Source organism: Lactuca serriola, chromosome 1, assembly GCF_051521515.1.
Source record: "Lactuca serriola cultivar US96UC23 chromosome 1, Lser_US96UC23_V15, whole genome shotgun sequence".
In the NCBI taxonomy this organism is placed as follows: domain Eukaryota; kingdom Viridiplantae; phylum Streptophyta; class Magnoliopsida; order Asterales; family Asteraceae; genus Lactuca; species Lactuca serriola.
The window spans coordinates 70,197,719-70,212,399 of NC_136408.1; the positions used below are offsets into that span (position 1 = coordinate 70,197,719).

The 14,681-nt window shown below is 35.0% G+C and overlaps 3 protein-coding genes and 2 non-coding genes across 6 annotated transcripts; 3 read left to right on the forward strand and 2 right to left on the reverse strand.

Annotated features, from left to right (window-relative positions):
• Positions 1–612: 612 nt before the first annotated feature.
• SDG20 (SET domain protein 20) lies at positions 613–2,346 on the forward strand. Of its 2 annotated transcripts, XM_079029100.1 has the most exons (3): positions 613–1,289; positions 1,760–1,974; positions 2,058–2,346. In XM_079029100.1, exons 1-3 carry the CDS (start codon positions 641–643, stop codon positions 2,136–2,138), a joined length of 945 nt encoding a protein of 314 aa, XP_078885226.1. In that variant the 5' UTR covers positions 613–640; the 3' UTR covers positions 2,139–2,346. The 2 variants fall into 2 exon arrangements, with proteins under 2 accessions (XP_078885226.1, XP_078885217.1); XM_079029091.1 differs by having other exon boundaries at positions 1,760–2,346.
• LOC145080850 (small nucleolar RNA snoR103) lies at positions 1,375–1,485 on the forward strand. Its single transcript, XR_013695430.1, has one exon. It is a non-coding gene; the product is annotated as a small nucleolar RNA snoR103 (small nucleolar RNA).
• On the forward strand, positions 1,573–1,681 carry LOC145080849 (small nucleolar RNA snoR103). The gene has a single exon (XR_013695429.1). It is a non-coding gene; the product is annotated as a small nucleolar RNA snoR103 (small nucleolar RNA).
• Positions 2,347–2,496: 150 nt separating the features above from the next.
• On the reverse strand, positions 2,497–3,380 carry LBD20 (LOB domain-containing protein 20). The gene is made up of 2 exons (XM_079004688.1): positions 2,997–3,380; positions 2,497–2,847 (listed from the first exon to the last, which is right to left on the reverse strand). The coding sequence occupies exons 1-2, from the start codon at positions 3,378–3,380 to the stop codon at positions 2,497–2,499; spliced, it is 735 nt and encodes a 244-aa protein (XP_078860814.1).
• Positions 3,381–7,075: 3,695 nt separating this feature from the next.
• On the reverse strand, positions 7,076–9,184 carry LOC145091404 (plant cysteine oxidase 2-like). Its single transcript, XM_079029111.1, has 5 exons — positions 8,648–9,184; positions 8,027–8,148; positions 7,778–7,937; positions 7,485–7,688; positions 7,076–7,393 (listed from the first exon to the last, which is right to left on the reverse strand). Exons 1-5 carry the CDS (start codon positions 8,865–8,867, stop codon positions 7,257–7,259), a joined length of 843 nt encoding a protein of 280 aa, XP_078885237.1. The 5' UTR covers positions 8,868–9,184; the 3' UTR covers positions 7,076–7,256.
• Positions 9,185–14,681: the final 5,497 nt, after the last annotated feature.

Sequence of the window (14,681 nt, forward strand, 5' to 3'; positions counted from 1 at the left end):
TTTCAATATCTTAACAATATATTTTTAATCATCGTTGCGCAACGCGCGGGAATTCGTCTAGTAAACTAATAAATGAAAACAATTTTTGCCACATGTCACTTTCTAATTAACTTGGACACATGTCATTTTTTTGGTATTTTTGATTAAATGATTTTTCCATTTGTTATTTTCTCATTTTTTGTTTCTTTTCTTAATTAACATATCATATTTACACCTCAATTAATAATTGTCTTAATTGAAATAACCAATAAATTACAATATTAATATTCATATAATATTTAATATGTTTCCTTTTAAATTTTAAATTTAAATAAATTTTTGTTTAAACTTTTATATTTAATTTTTTGTTTTATCAAACTCGTATAACATACGGATCTTACACCTAGTCTTATATCATAACAACATCGTTTTAGACTTTTAGAAATCTAGTTTATTTTGTTTTATATAAAAACAAAATCAAACCAAATCTTACATTCCATTTTTTCTTATAATTTTTTTTAGAGTTTTTCGATTTTTATTTGTTTGCACTTTGCATTGCAAGAGAAAGCGGGTCATTTCGGATCTTGCCCGGTCCATTTCATATCCACACTTTTCTTCCATGGGCTTCTTTCTAGGGTTAAACTGTGTAAGCAAAGCTGCAATGTCTCCTTTTATAGGAAAAAAAACCTGGTGTCGTAAATCAATGACCAACAACAATGGAAAAAAACCGAACAGGATTGTGCAACTATCCGATGCCGCTCCTTATGTCCTCCCATACCTATATCCGGCAGAGCTATCCGCCATCTCGCTAACCTGCAAGACACTACATCTCTTAGCCAAATCCGTTACCGCCGTCCGTTCATCCGACGCCTGTAGGAACTCCGAGAAGCTCCCCATTCCTTTCGTTAACTCCGCCGTGGACAATCATCGATATGCCTACTTCATCTATACTCCGACTCAAGTCCTAAGTTTCTCCGACGACCCACCCCGCCAGCCATGGGGTTTGTATCCTCTCCAACGACGAGACCTAGGTTTGATTCTTCCTCCGACGCTGGAGGATGGTGCTAGGTGTGAATGCGAGAGATGCGGTAACGATTCGGCGGGGTGTCCGTGTCCGTGCTCCAGGCAGAACTTTTCCGGGTTGAGATGGGAATGCGGGTCGGGTTGCATTTGCGATTTGGAATGTTCTAACCGAGTGTCTCAGAGAGGTATATCGATCCGATCGAAGATCGTTAGAAGTCCGGGGAAAGGTTGGGGCTTACATGCGGATCAGTTTATTCGAAGTGGAGAATTCATTTGCGAATATGCAGGTAACCTGTTTGTGAAAATGTCTACCATTATAGTTTTCCCTTTACGAACATATTCATTCCGATTGTCCTAATTCTTAGCAGGATACTTAAGTATGTGCTCCTCGCTGTAAACATGGACAAATAATAACATAAAAATGTGGGATTTTAGATGGGCGTAATGAAGAGCAGAATGCCCATAAAGGACCTACATACAATCATACATCTATTCAAATTGCAATCCAATCTAGTTTCATTGGTTTATGCCATTTTAGCTTTCACAATTGTCCTAATTCTTGGCATGCCACTTAAGTATGTGCTGCTTGCTGTAAATATGGACATACAACAATTATGTGTTGGCTTTTAGGTGGGCGTTTCATGAGCCAAAAACACCCACAAAGGACCTACATACATTAATACATAACCATATTGTTTATTGTTTATCTCATAATGAATGAAAGTATAATTAAATGGGTAGTCTAATTGTTTGACAGGTGAACTTTTGACAACAAAAGAAGCAAGAAAGCGTCAAGAAATATATGATAAACTCAAATCCACAAACAAACACACATCAGCTCTTTTAGTTGTGAGAGAACATCTTCCATCTGGAAATACATGTATGAGAATCAACATTGATGCTACAAAGATTGGCAACATTGCAAGATTCATAAACCATTCTTGTGATGGTGGGAATCTTTCAACAGTTTTGGTAAGAAACTCAGGTGCTTTATTACCCCGAGTGTGCTTCTTTGCATCCAAAGATATATTAAAAGATCAAGAACTCACTTTCAGTTATGGAGATTCGGGTTTGAATCCAAATGGGTCAAAGTGTTTTTGTGGCACCAGTTGTTGCACTGGAATCATGCCTTCTGAACATACATGATGTCAGCAAGGTATGACATTTTCTTGAAAACATCACAGATTCTTCAAGATTATCAAATGATTTCTTATATCAAGTTAGTTTAGGTATTTTTTGTATGGATAAAGACATAAAGTGGTTGAATGTGTAAATGATGTATAAAACTTTGTATACCTATATAAAGATTGTTTTTTTTTTTATATCAAATTAACTTTCAAAGTTTGAGTAGTATGTCGTATGTGTAGATTATCTGAAAAAGAAACAAAACCACATTAAACAGAGGTTCTTTTTATTCCATTTTCTGAAAATGCAAACTTAAAGTCATAATTGCATAATCATTGTTAAGACCACTTTGAAAAATAAAACTAATAATCATCGTGATTGGAGAATTTGATTGGCAAAGGCCAAAGGGTCCCCACTTTCTTCCTCATCATCATCTTCTTCATCATGACAAGGTTGACATAGTTGCAGAGGATTAAAACTCTGTGAAAGTGTTCCACTCTGATGATCATCTCCAAGATTATTCAAGCTAGAATCAAAGCTGTTCATGTTAAGTATATTATTCGAAGCAGAAGAAGCATTCGAATACGCAGGCTGCAACAATGAAAGATGATGCATGGGTTCCAATTGCTGTTGTGAATTCTGAATCGCATTTGCCACTATAAGTCTATTGTTTATCAGCTGGTTTTGCACCATTGCTAATTCGGTCTGCAACGCTGCCACCTGTCACCACAAACATTATATACAGTCTGCATATGTTTAAGCAGTTAATTCATACATAACAAAATTTTTTCATATACAACAATTTATGTTTTAGTACAAGAGGTATGACTATTACATGCAAATAAATATTTGCATGTGTAGTTGTGTACCTGTTGTTGTAAAGCAAGGACGGTTGAGACGCAACCGTAGACCGGGTCCGACAAGCGGGCTTGGGCCTCGTAAGAGATGGTCACGACTGCATGTTGCCGCCGGTTCACTGGAATGTGCGTAAGGAGTTTGGACACGTTGCTGGCACCAAACACCTTATGCACTGCTGCGAAACGGGCTGCACCCTGGTCAGACCCGAAGTAGGGTGCGAAGATGCACCCGTTGACGCATTTTCTTCTTAAGAATTTGCATGCTCCACAAGGAGGGTTTGGGATTGAGCCTGGTTCAGATGTTGCTGCTTCAAATGGGGCGGCGGCGGCGGCGGTTCGTTTTCCGGCTCCTCGGCGAGTGTCTGGTGGTGGTGGGTCCCGATGTGTGTCGGCCATGGTGGAGAGATTGAAGGAAGGAAGTGTGGGGTTTTGGAGACACTTGAGGAGATAATTAGGGGGTGTGGTTATATGAAAGAAAAGGGAAAGATTAACACATAAATCTTGTGAGAGGTTGGGTAGGGTTTTTTGGTGTGAAAAGCTACAAAGAGAGTGGGTTTTTTTGTTGATGGGAGTAATAAACTTGTATAATAATATTGATGGAAGTGATTTAATATATTTATTTATAACTATTTGTTTATTGGGTGTTTTGGGAAAATGGATTTGTATTATGTGAAAGGGTGTTTTGAGTTGGTTTGTTTGTGGGACATATGTCATGGTTGTCGCACATGAGATAGCACAAGATTTATGCTGCCTGTGGCGTGTGGGAATGTTGCCAAACATACCGAAAACTTAAATTTAGTAAGTCATGAATGTAGCACACAATAATCTTAGTGGTAAAAACGTAAACTCGTTTTAACATTTCAATTTTCACACTCAGCTCATGATTATTGCAAAGGGAGGTTTCATCTATAAAAGACATGACCTGATTTCTATACAAAGATTGTCTTTTTTTGAAAGAGATAAAGATGTTGGGTTGTTATGTTATGAAAAACAAAATCTAATTTTCCAACATATCTAGTCGTGTTAAGGAGAGAGGGTGTGATATCAGCTTTGTCATGTTTTTTTCTATAAAATGATAACCACATCACCTTTGTCATGCCTCTTCGAGTTTTTGCAATTTGAAAAGATTGGTTTGTCATGACAAGTCATTAACTTAATAAAAAAAATACTCCAAATACATTAAATTAAATTAGTACTTGAAATTGAAAAGTAGCACTAAATTAAAACATAACATAAAAATAACAATTAGTGTTACCTTGGTAGTCGTTTTATGGACTCCTTACCAACATTTCAAAGCTCCAAATATTTGAAAGCTTTTCCAGTTTCCCGACCGAGAATTTTGAAGAGTTGCTTAAAATGATGTCCTCTACATCATTCTCACCATCATCTTCATAATGAGTCTCAAGTTAATAAACAAAGTGTTAAAATCCGATTTGTTCGTGGACTTCCACTTTGCGTACATTTGATCTTTCGAACAATAATTACATTGATTCTTTCGATGAGAAAATGTGTGGTAATTCTCGTCCAAAAATCCCCTCATTGAGTGTGTTGCCGACGGTATGGCCCTCCGATACACAAACTCATGCACCCGCCAAAGATGTCTCTTTTATCGGGTTTCATGGTCTTATCATAGATTTCCCACTACTTGTAGCAATTATATTGCTAAGATGGAATTGAGATTTGAGAAAGGCAAAATTAGGGTTGAAGGTTTGAGAGATGAAGATTTACAAGTTATAAAGATTGATAATAGTTGTGGTATTTGAATAGAATAAAAGATAGGTAAAATTTTGAATTTTGTGTGTGTGAGAGAGAGAGAGAGAGAGAGAGAGAGAGAGAGAGAGAGAGAGAGAGAGAGAGAGAGAGAGAGAGAGAGAGTAGAATTGGCTGCTCAAACTCAACATGTCGAGTTCTTGATGCGGTGTCTGCCAAGCCAACTCAGCATTATCGAGCCCTTTGCCAAATCCATACCCTCCGATCTAATCAAAGATTCACATCCAATAGTATCAAGGGGACAAGTGCATTGTGGATCTAAAAAATTTAACTATTAACCTTTTCCTAGCAATAAAGTTTTTCCTAAAGAAACAATAATGTGAAATCAATGATATCTACGAAGGCATAAACATGCCTTTTGTTTTTGTATTATTAAGCTATGTACATTAATATTTGACAAAATGGTAGCTAATTTCCTAAGATTTTATTTTTTGGGAAATCGAGTAATGTAACAAATTTTTTAGTTGTTTTTTAAATAACCACAAAAAAATAATTATTGAAAAATGAACATTCGGTGTGGAATACCTATTTCATCCCCGTATTCTAAAATGGGTAAACATGTATAGTGATCTGATCCAGTAATATGATTCCCTTATAAATAACATTTCAAACTCACTTTCATTTGGGGCTCCATTTTGAATTCACATAGACAACATTTCGTACATCAAAATCAAACAATGTTTTCTTCTAACAATGAAAAGATTATTTTTTGTGGTATTTGTCGATTGTTTTTATAATTATATGTTTTTTTACGATTATATGTTAAAAAGTAGATATTTTCGTTTTTTTGTATGATTTAGTGCGATTACATAGCTATTAATTGCTCTTCGAATTTTAGTAGTTTTTTAGTTGTTGTAAGATTATATGTAAATATATGTGTGCACTAGAACAACAAATCTGTAAAAAAAAAACCTAATTTTGAAATAGTCCGAAACGACTCTGGAAAATGAAGATCATGTCCAAAATCTTTAAAACAAGTCTGGAATGCGTAGAACTGTTCCAAAATGGTATTATGGAATGCCTCAGTCCGAAATGTTATTCTGGAATGTTCTTTGGAACATAGGTATTTATTTAAAGTCCAACATGCACCAAATGTCTAATTACAATTCATTTCATTGTAGCATAATAGAACAATCGAATCGGGGACTATTTCTCCGCTACTTCATCTTTGACAAAGTTTAGTCGGAATCGATGAAATTTGTTGACATTATTTAGGTGCTCATTACTCACTATTCTAACTTTTTTTTCTTTAATCCAAAAATACGGCAACCCCTTACAACCTTCAGATTTTCTATTTTGTCCCCTTTATATTTTTTCTCCAATATTGTCCAAACCTTTTTTTTTTTTTTTTTTTTTTTTTTTTTTTTTTTTGTGGTTGTTCATAACTATGTATGTACATCTATTTTTTTTCGGTCCAAACTTTCTTTGTGTTTATGGTTGTTCGTGATTGTATGTACGACTTTGACGTTATAATTTTTTCTTGAATATTGTCCAAACTTTCTCTGTGTTTATAGCTGTTCACGACTGTGTATGTACAACATTGTCGTTTGTGTGCGGCAAAAACAGAAATTACATTGCTTTCTCTATTTTCACACGAACATTCAATCTTTTTCCAACAAAATCAATTTTCTATTACTTACTTAGGGTGTTTGGCTTATCTTTTTAAGAGCCGAAAGTCCTTTTGGCAAAAATTACAAAAAATTAGGTTTTCTGACTTTTCCAAAAAGTCAGTTTTCCTTCTATTCAAAATTCAAAAGTAGCTATTAAAATGATTTTATCAAACATCTTTTACATTTTATCTTTTTCAAAAAGAACTTTTGGTCTCTCAAAAGATAAATCAAACACCCCCTTAAACTATTATCTTTTTCAAAAAGAACTTTTGGTCTCTCAAAAGATAAATCAAACACCCCCTTAAACTAACTCCGCAGCGTGCGGCTGGCTTATAACCTATGTTGAGTACAAATTAGAAATTACAAACCAAAAAAAAATATTCTTAAATACTCGGATTAATAAAATAATATTCTCGTATGAGTTAAACATTCTAAGTACTAATAATCAAATTCTCATAAATGACAAATAAATTAATGAAATCAAACAATTTAACAAGCCAACTCATGCATCGGACAAACCTTTTTCCGACAAGAAATTTGGTGCAAAAGTTAAAGAGATCATAAACAGGACTTTCTCCATAACGACACATGGCACCATTTTTCTTTCTTTATCGTTACAGATCATAAAGTAACCAAAACTTGTTTTTTTTTTCCTGATTTATGCCACGTAGATTATCAGTTAGGGTTTTCAAATCCCAGCAACAAAACAGATTTTATGCAGCATCAACAGTGATAGCACTAACAAAGAACAACAGCCATTAAACCTTGTTACACCAACAACACCTATACACCCATCTTTAAAATTTAAAAAAAAAAAAAAAAATGAAAAAACACAGAAACATATGCTCCAAACATGAAGCTTCAACTGAAAAAAGTAAAAACACCTATAAATTTATGATGAACTACTAGTTTGAGTTTCAATTATCCGAGGACCCATATACTCAATCCCCTCCATTTCTGATTCTTTTGGCACCTCGATCTCTTCTAACCACCAATAACCCTCCCTCTCCCTCTCTTCTCCTGACATATCTGAAAGTTTAATCATTTTCAAATTAATTAATTTGGTTTTATATTTCTTTATTAAAATGGTATCAAATTAAAGCACTTAAATTATTCTTACATGGCATTGTAGTGTATGGAATATCTCTGTAATAAGAACAATCACGCCCATCTTTTTTAGAATAAGGAGGCCCCATAACATCAAGAATCGCACAAGGTGTTATAGCTCTGAACGCATGTATATTACCTCCAGAAGTTGGATACAATACAGAAGTGTCACATGGAGCAGAATATACGCCATCTACTTTTAAACTCGCCAATTTCACTGCAAAAAATTCAAATTAATATCTTCAATTGTGTTTAACCTTTAACTTATTTGCATATTTATAATTAGAGAGATGAAAAAGTACTCACTATGCGAAGGGGATATAGACTCATGATTTGAATCACTGGAGTTGACCAAATCATACGATTTAATATGAACTTTTCCAAGTAGAAGTTTGTTGAAAACCGTCATTCCTGGGTGGTTGTGAAGAGGTATGACAGCATTTGCAGGAAGAAAGAAGATACATAGCTGTAGAAAGTAGAAACACATGAATTTCGAGTTTGAAGAAATTTTTAAAATGAGATGATTGATAATTGTAAATGTTTCTAAATGCTTACAGAGAATTTCTCAGATTGGTATATGGTAGTACATGCGACTTTTGGAGTTACTCCTACGATGCTTCTAGTTTTAAAGAATTGAAGATTTCTACTTAGTCCAACATCTTCTGCCATCATTCCATCTGTAACAGTATTTAAGCTAGCTTAGTTATAAATCTGATGATAAGAGTGTATATAGCTAGATCCAGATCTATTTAAGAAAGGTGACTTGATGATAAAGTTAAGTAATGAAGAATGTAAAGCAAGAAATGTAGTTTTTTAGATTTAATTATACGTCAATGTTGAACAAAGTGACTATTACATCTTTACATGTGCAATTGAGATCGAATTCATGTACTTTATGCATTGTGGTTTTCTAATACAAAAGTAAACTTGGAAATTGTTATCGAATTGTTGGCTATTGATGAAATTAGGGCATAATATCAAAATCAAGTACAGGTTGAACGAAATTTGTCGACAAAAGCAAATCGAAGAATCTCCTACATGAGGGGGTACAGTAAGTTAATTAGCATTTAGCAGTGACTACTCGGTGATGTTCTATTGTAAGATTCTAACTTTATCCAAATATGGCAACAAACAATCACTGTAACGAACGTGAATCCAAAAAAGCAAATCGCTCACCGAGAATATGGCAAAGTTTCTGCACGTCGGTAGGAGAAGGAACCGTTCCGATGCCTTTGAACACGTCTTTGCAAGACATATACAGCCTCTGTAACGGGAACGAAACCGGCGTCGACGTCGGACGCGGCGGAGACTGTTTCCTCTTACTATTGGTTTTCCGATAGCATTTTTTCTTCCTTATACTCTTGCTGACACCAGCCAACCTTACCTCAATGGTCATCGATCGATCGATTAAAATACACAAACAACTCGATCAAAAACCTCAGATCCGAATCCGATCACAAATCAGTATGACAACCGATCAACTAAGATTAAATTCTAGAAAATATACAGTAGCCGTGTGTTAGCTTCTTTTAAATTTGAAGTGTGGACAAAATTGGTGGTGGAAAAGAGGGAGAATGATGAGACTATAAGCAGGAGGTGGAGGTGGCGGCAAGGGAAAACCAGGGGCGGCCATGGATAGGATTTCATGTTTTAGAGAGAGAAAGTTTATGAGAGAGAAAGTAGTTTCATTTCGCGACCACTGTTTCTCCATGAGCGGTGCATTTTGTATGTGAAATTACTGCTTTGCCACTTTACTAGATATTTTCTTTCTTGATGCTGGTTATGTTCCTTTTGTTTTTCATTAGATACCTTCCATTAATGGTATATTTTTAAAAAAAAATAAGTTATTATAGGATAATATATTTTTTATTTTATACGTATTTAGTTATTTAATTTTCTTTGACCATTTAACTTTTATATATATATATATATATATAGGATTCACTTGAAATTTTTTAAAAAAAAATAAAGATCTTAAGATTCAACCTCAGCTACATATTTTTCATTTGTCGTTCTAATGTTATATATATATATATATATATATATATATATATATATATATATATATATATATATATATATAGGAGCGTTCACTTGAAATTAAAAAAAAAATAGAGATCTTAAGATTCAACCTCAGCCACATATTTTTTATTTGTCGCTCTAATGTTCCAGCATACCGGCAACAACAACGTATGCCTAATCATAAATGATTATATGACACATAGGTATAATCATATGAGATTATACATATTTATACGTATGTATTTAATCATAAATGATTATACATATATGTATGTTCACATATTAAGAAATCATAAATGATTATGACAGTTGGTGGCAGAAGAGGTGGTGGTGACAGAGGTGTCAGTGGTATAAGTAATGGAGGTGATTGTGGTGGGGTCGACTTGTTTCAGAGGTGGTGGTAGTGGTGGTGGTGGTGGCGGTTATGGTGGTGGGGATGGTAGCAGAGGAGAAAGGAACTGGTGTCATACATGGTCTGCCACTCACTTATATCAGTTGTAACAGCCCGGATTTCCAGGTATCTATTATTCTTATATTTTTGGTGTTTTGTGAGGGGACTCGGCGAGTTGGAGCTCAGACTCGCCGAGTAGGATCGCGGTTCTGGACGCGGGTTCGCGCCTGGACTCGGCGAGTCTGCGCTGTTTAATGAAACCCTAATTTCCCGGTTCTAAGCCCTATTTAAAGGACCTTATGGCCCTTCATTGCGGCTACCTTGTCCTTGAGAGCACCTAATCAGCTGAGAGTTCTTGTGAGTGAGATAAGAGGCCATTATTCACCAATTTTGTGTGTGTTTGCAAGAAAGGAAGGGAAAAAGCAAGCTAGAAGAGTTGGGGAGCTTGGATCTACTTCCATTTCGTCAGAGGAAACTTCTTGAGGTATCATTCAGAGCTTATTCTCGTGTTTTTGTTGATATGGTCAAATCTAGGGTTTCTTCTTGCCTTGTTTGCCTTTGTATTTGGAGTGTGAGAGGTCCCATAGGGATATGGTACCTAGATCTGGACCTTAGCAGGTCCAGAGAGTCCCAAATGCCATGCTTTATGTCCTCCTTTTGGGTTTGGAGACTAGGGTTGCCATCTTAGAGGACATTTCTCTAAAAAGAGCCTTGTAGGTGTTGCATGGTAGCCAAGACTGTGACTTTACGTGATGAATGAGCTTAGGAGGGCCAGATCTATGAGTTGATGGAGCGGATCTGACCTCAAAAGCGATATTGAGTTGATGCATGGCATGGACTCGCCGAGTCCGAAGAACAGACTCGGCGAGTAGCATGAAGATTGTCCTTAACCACTCAGCGAGTGGTCTTGCCGAGTTAAGGGTTGACTCAGTGAGTCAGGGAGAGTTAGAGAGGGTTGACAGGTGGACTGAGTCGAGCTGGAACTCGCCGAGTTGTTCTTGAGACTCGACGAGTTGAGTCGTGGTGGCCCCGCGATTCATGCCAGGTGGGACTCGTCGAGTTGGGGGTGTACTCGACGTGTCAGGAGAGAATCCTAGGGAGTCAGTGAACACGTATAGGTTCACCGAGTCACCATAGTGCACTCGCCGAGTCCGGTTAAAGTTGACCGTTGACTGTTGACCAGAGTTGACCAGTGTTGACTTGATAGGGGTAGTCAACCTTAGTGGTAAAAGTGTTAATTAGAGATATATGATGTTATAGGAGGATTATAGCTCGGAGGATTGAGCACGAGTGATTTCCGGGATTCGCGAGTTATCGAGATATACGAGGTGGGTCTTCTCACTATACCTTACCTTGAGTAGGTAATCAGAGTTATGTGATAGAGTATTTGTATGCTATATGCCTGTTATGTGTTGTACTGCATTATTTCTATGTGATTTATGTTGTGCATGTTTATAGAGTTGGAACCGGAAGGTTCCTAGAGTTAGAACCAGTGGGTTCACAGAGCAGGGTCTACGGACCCACAGAGTTATAGCCTCGAGTGGCTAATATGTGTTATGTGTGGTATTTGGGGAACTCACTAAGCTTTGTGCTTACAGTGTTAGTGTTGTTTGTTTCAGGTACTAATGATGACCGTGGGAAGGCGCCGGCTTGATCTGTACACACGCATGGGATTTTTATAATATGTGATCTTGGGATTTTGTATGATATGGATTGGAGTTTTAAACTTGATGTTTTATGAAAATTTAAATGAAAATGTTTTTATCTTATGCGAAAAATTATTTTGAAATTCACGGTGTTACATCAGTAACCTAATTCACGAATCGGTCAAATAATATTGGTGTCTTAGTTTTCTCCAAAAAGAAGATTTATTCGGCTACTAACATCTAACTCTATAGCAAACAATGAGCTTCTTTGTCTTGGAAGTGCAAATTCGAGTTTAGAAGAAGCAATCATAAAGAATCTCGTTGTATGCTATGGAGATAGATGAAATTTTTTGTAAGGGTGTTATTTTGTCTTGGAAGTGCAATTTTTTTTAGCATTTTCCTTAATTCTTTTGTCTTAGAAGTGCAAATTCAAGTCAGGAGGAAACAATCACAAAGAATTTCATTGTCTGCTATGAAGATAGATGAAACCGAAGCCGAAGATATCTTCTACTTGGAGAAAACTAGAGCACCAATATTATTTGACCAACTCATGAAATAGGTGACTGATATAAGTTAAAACGATACATGTATGAGAACACCTCATTAATGATTGTCTCACGTAGGATGCTATGAGCAAAATCTAAAGAAACCAGTCATAAAAACTAAATGTGTACAAAAACATTAACAACTAAATGTGTACAAACTGAAAATTGTATTACTCATTAAGTCATTTTTCTAGCTTAACCTGGAGTAGCCAGTTATAAGGACCGAACATGAAAAAAAACAAGTTAAATGGTCAAATATGGACAAAAAAACAATCACTAAATGTGTACAAAATAAAAATATTACACTATTAAGTCATTTTTTTTTATCATTTATTCATTTAATCTTATTTTTTTAGTATATGCCTAGAATTAAACTCATAACTTGTTGGAAGTATGTATCCAATGTCATGACTAAATTGGTATAACTTTGAGAATAATATCTATAAAAGAATTTAAGAGAATGAGGAAAATAGTTTATTAATTTATCAGAGCTTGATAAATTAATTAGAAACTTGTTAAAATTAATTTAGAATTAATATGGAATTAACTAGAATTAATCAGAAATTGATTAAAGGTGCAATGACTAAATATTAATTGTTAAATAGTTAAGCAAGAGAAGCATTCTAGAAACCCTAAAGGGGGTGGACAGTTCTGGAGACTGTAGAAGCCTTCTAGAATTTTCTATGTAACATATAAGGTAATAATTTGAATTTGGATTAAATCTGACTATTTAATTGATTCAAATATGCTTAACCTGCAAGTTACCTCAACTACAAATAGATTGTTTGTACTTCCTAAAATTCGTTCTTTTTCATCCATACTCTTAGAGAATCTGATTTCTCTAAGCTCTCTCTCCTTCTTGATTTCTAGAGTTTTAGAATATTTGGTGTGAGCCATTAGAGACATTCTACTTTGGGTGCTAGTCCTTCTAAGTTATTGCAAGAAATTCGAGATCTATATGGGAATTAAAGTAAATACAATTTTACTTTAAAGGTTAGTAATTCTATCCATCCTGTTAGTTTAATTTCATAGTTTTGAAAGTAGGTTGCCATAATAGTAAAACCTAGATCTAGGGTGCATGTACACTTAGGGTTATATTTAAATGTTTTCATTGGATAAATCTAGTGTAAAGATGCATAGAAAACCCAACAGTAGTATCATGTCCATTAGGTTTTAGTTATGAGCACTAAATTGAAAAGCTGTGAAAATCAAAAATACATGCTAATCGCAGGCGTAACGTGCCCAGTGTTAGACGCGACGCGCTATGTGCATGTAACGTTTCAAATTCATAAATAATTTTTTTTTAAAAAATAATAAACACCCACTTTGATGAAGTTGTTGGAATAGTGTCTAAGGCTGCAACTATATTAGACAAGTATTTGACCCGGTTGTGCATGGTCCTTTTGGTGGCTTAAAGAGATTAATTAAATAAGAGGGTATAAACTGTCAATTGTTTGATAGTTAAACTTTAGACTGTAAATCCATATTGATATGCATTGGACGGATTCTAGAAGCTAAGGATAGCTTCAAATCATCCAAGGGGTTATCTAAGGAATGGATTTGGATAGCCTTAAGAGAAGATTATCCAATTAGGGTTTAGGTTGTAACCCTTAAGGAGTCTACAAGTATAAATAGACCCTATGGCAAAGGGAAATCGGTACTTCATCTAAAGTAAGAAAACCCTGGCCGATTTCCTCCCCTCTCCTCTCTCCCAAATCATCCTCCTTGCTATTTGGTGTTTGTAAGCCATTAGAGGAGTGACAATTGTGACTCTAGAAGCTCCAAGACAACAAGATCAACAAGGAATTCAAAGGTATGATTCTAGATCTGTTTCAATATTGTTATTACATCTAAATAGTCGTTAGAAGTCTTGGATTCAAAGCATGTTTAATTAGAAAGCCTAGATCCAAGCATTAGGGTTTTGCATGCGCACATAGGAAAGTTCTTATGGCTAAAACCCATCAGTGGTATCAGAGCCTAGCTTGGTTTCATTAAATTGATGCTTATTTGTTTGTACCTAAACTGAAAATTTCGATTTTGTGTTTCTGAGTCATGGACTCGGCGAGTTGGCCTGACTCGGCGAGTCTCTTGGTGCACTCGGCGAGTCCAAGCGTCAAGAATGGCCAGATTCGGGATTTCTTCATGATTATCTTATGGAAACTTACCTTAATCATATTAGATCAACCCTAATCCGATTTTTTTGATATATATGACTATTATCTTGATCTAATTAAAGATATTTATCGACTAATAAAATATTTAATTTCCTTATATGATAATTAATTAATTATTTTGATTATTTTGGTAATTATCTTGAAAGAAATCTTGAATAAATCAAATATAGATAATTAGGAAATTAATTGTTAATTAAAATTATTTGTTATTTGATCCTTCATGTTTTAAATGTTTAAAACTTGTCCTCAAGTTTTGAAATTTATATTTTGTGATTAAAAGTTTTAATTTAGACAATTTAAATTTCAAACCCTAGATTTTAAAAGGTTTAAAATACAACCCTATACTAATATAATATTACAAGATTAATATATATATATATATATATATATATATATATATATATATATATGTATAACTAAAATGCTAGTCTT

Bases quoted from the DNA above. Each gene is read 5' to 3' on its own strand.
- SDG20 (XM_079029091.1), top strand. From the start codon at position 641: ATGTCTCCTTTTATAGGAAAAAAAACCTGGTGTCGTAAATCAATGACC. The intron at 1,290-1,759 runs GTAACCTGTTTG...ATTGTTTGACAG, and splicing joins ATTCATTTGCGAATATGCAG to GTGAACTTTTGACAACAAAA.
- LBD20 (XM_079004688.1), bottom strand. From the start codon at position 3,380: ATGGCCGACACACATCGGGACCCACCACCACCAGACACTCGCCGAGGA. The intron at 2,848-2,996 runs GTACACAACTAC...TTGTGGTGACAG, and splicing joins TCCTTGCTTTACAACAACAG to GTGGCAGCGTTGCAGACCGA.
- LOC145091404 (XM_079029111.1), bottom strand. From the start codon at position 8,867: ATGACCATTGAGGTAAGGTTGGCTGGTGTCAGCAAGAGTATAAGGAAG. The intron at 8,149-8,647 runs GTGAGCGATTTG...ATACTGTTACAG, and splicing joins GAAACTTTGCCATATTCTCG to ATGGAATGATGGCAGAAGAT. The intron at 7,689-7,777 runs GTGAGTACTTTT...AATTTTTTGCAG, and splicing joins GTCTATATCCCCTTCGCATA to TGAAATTGGCGAGTTTAAAA.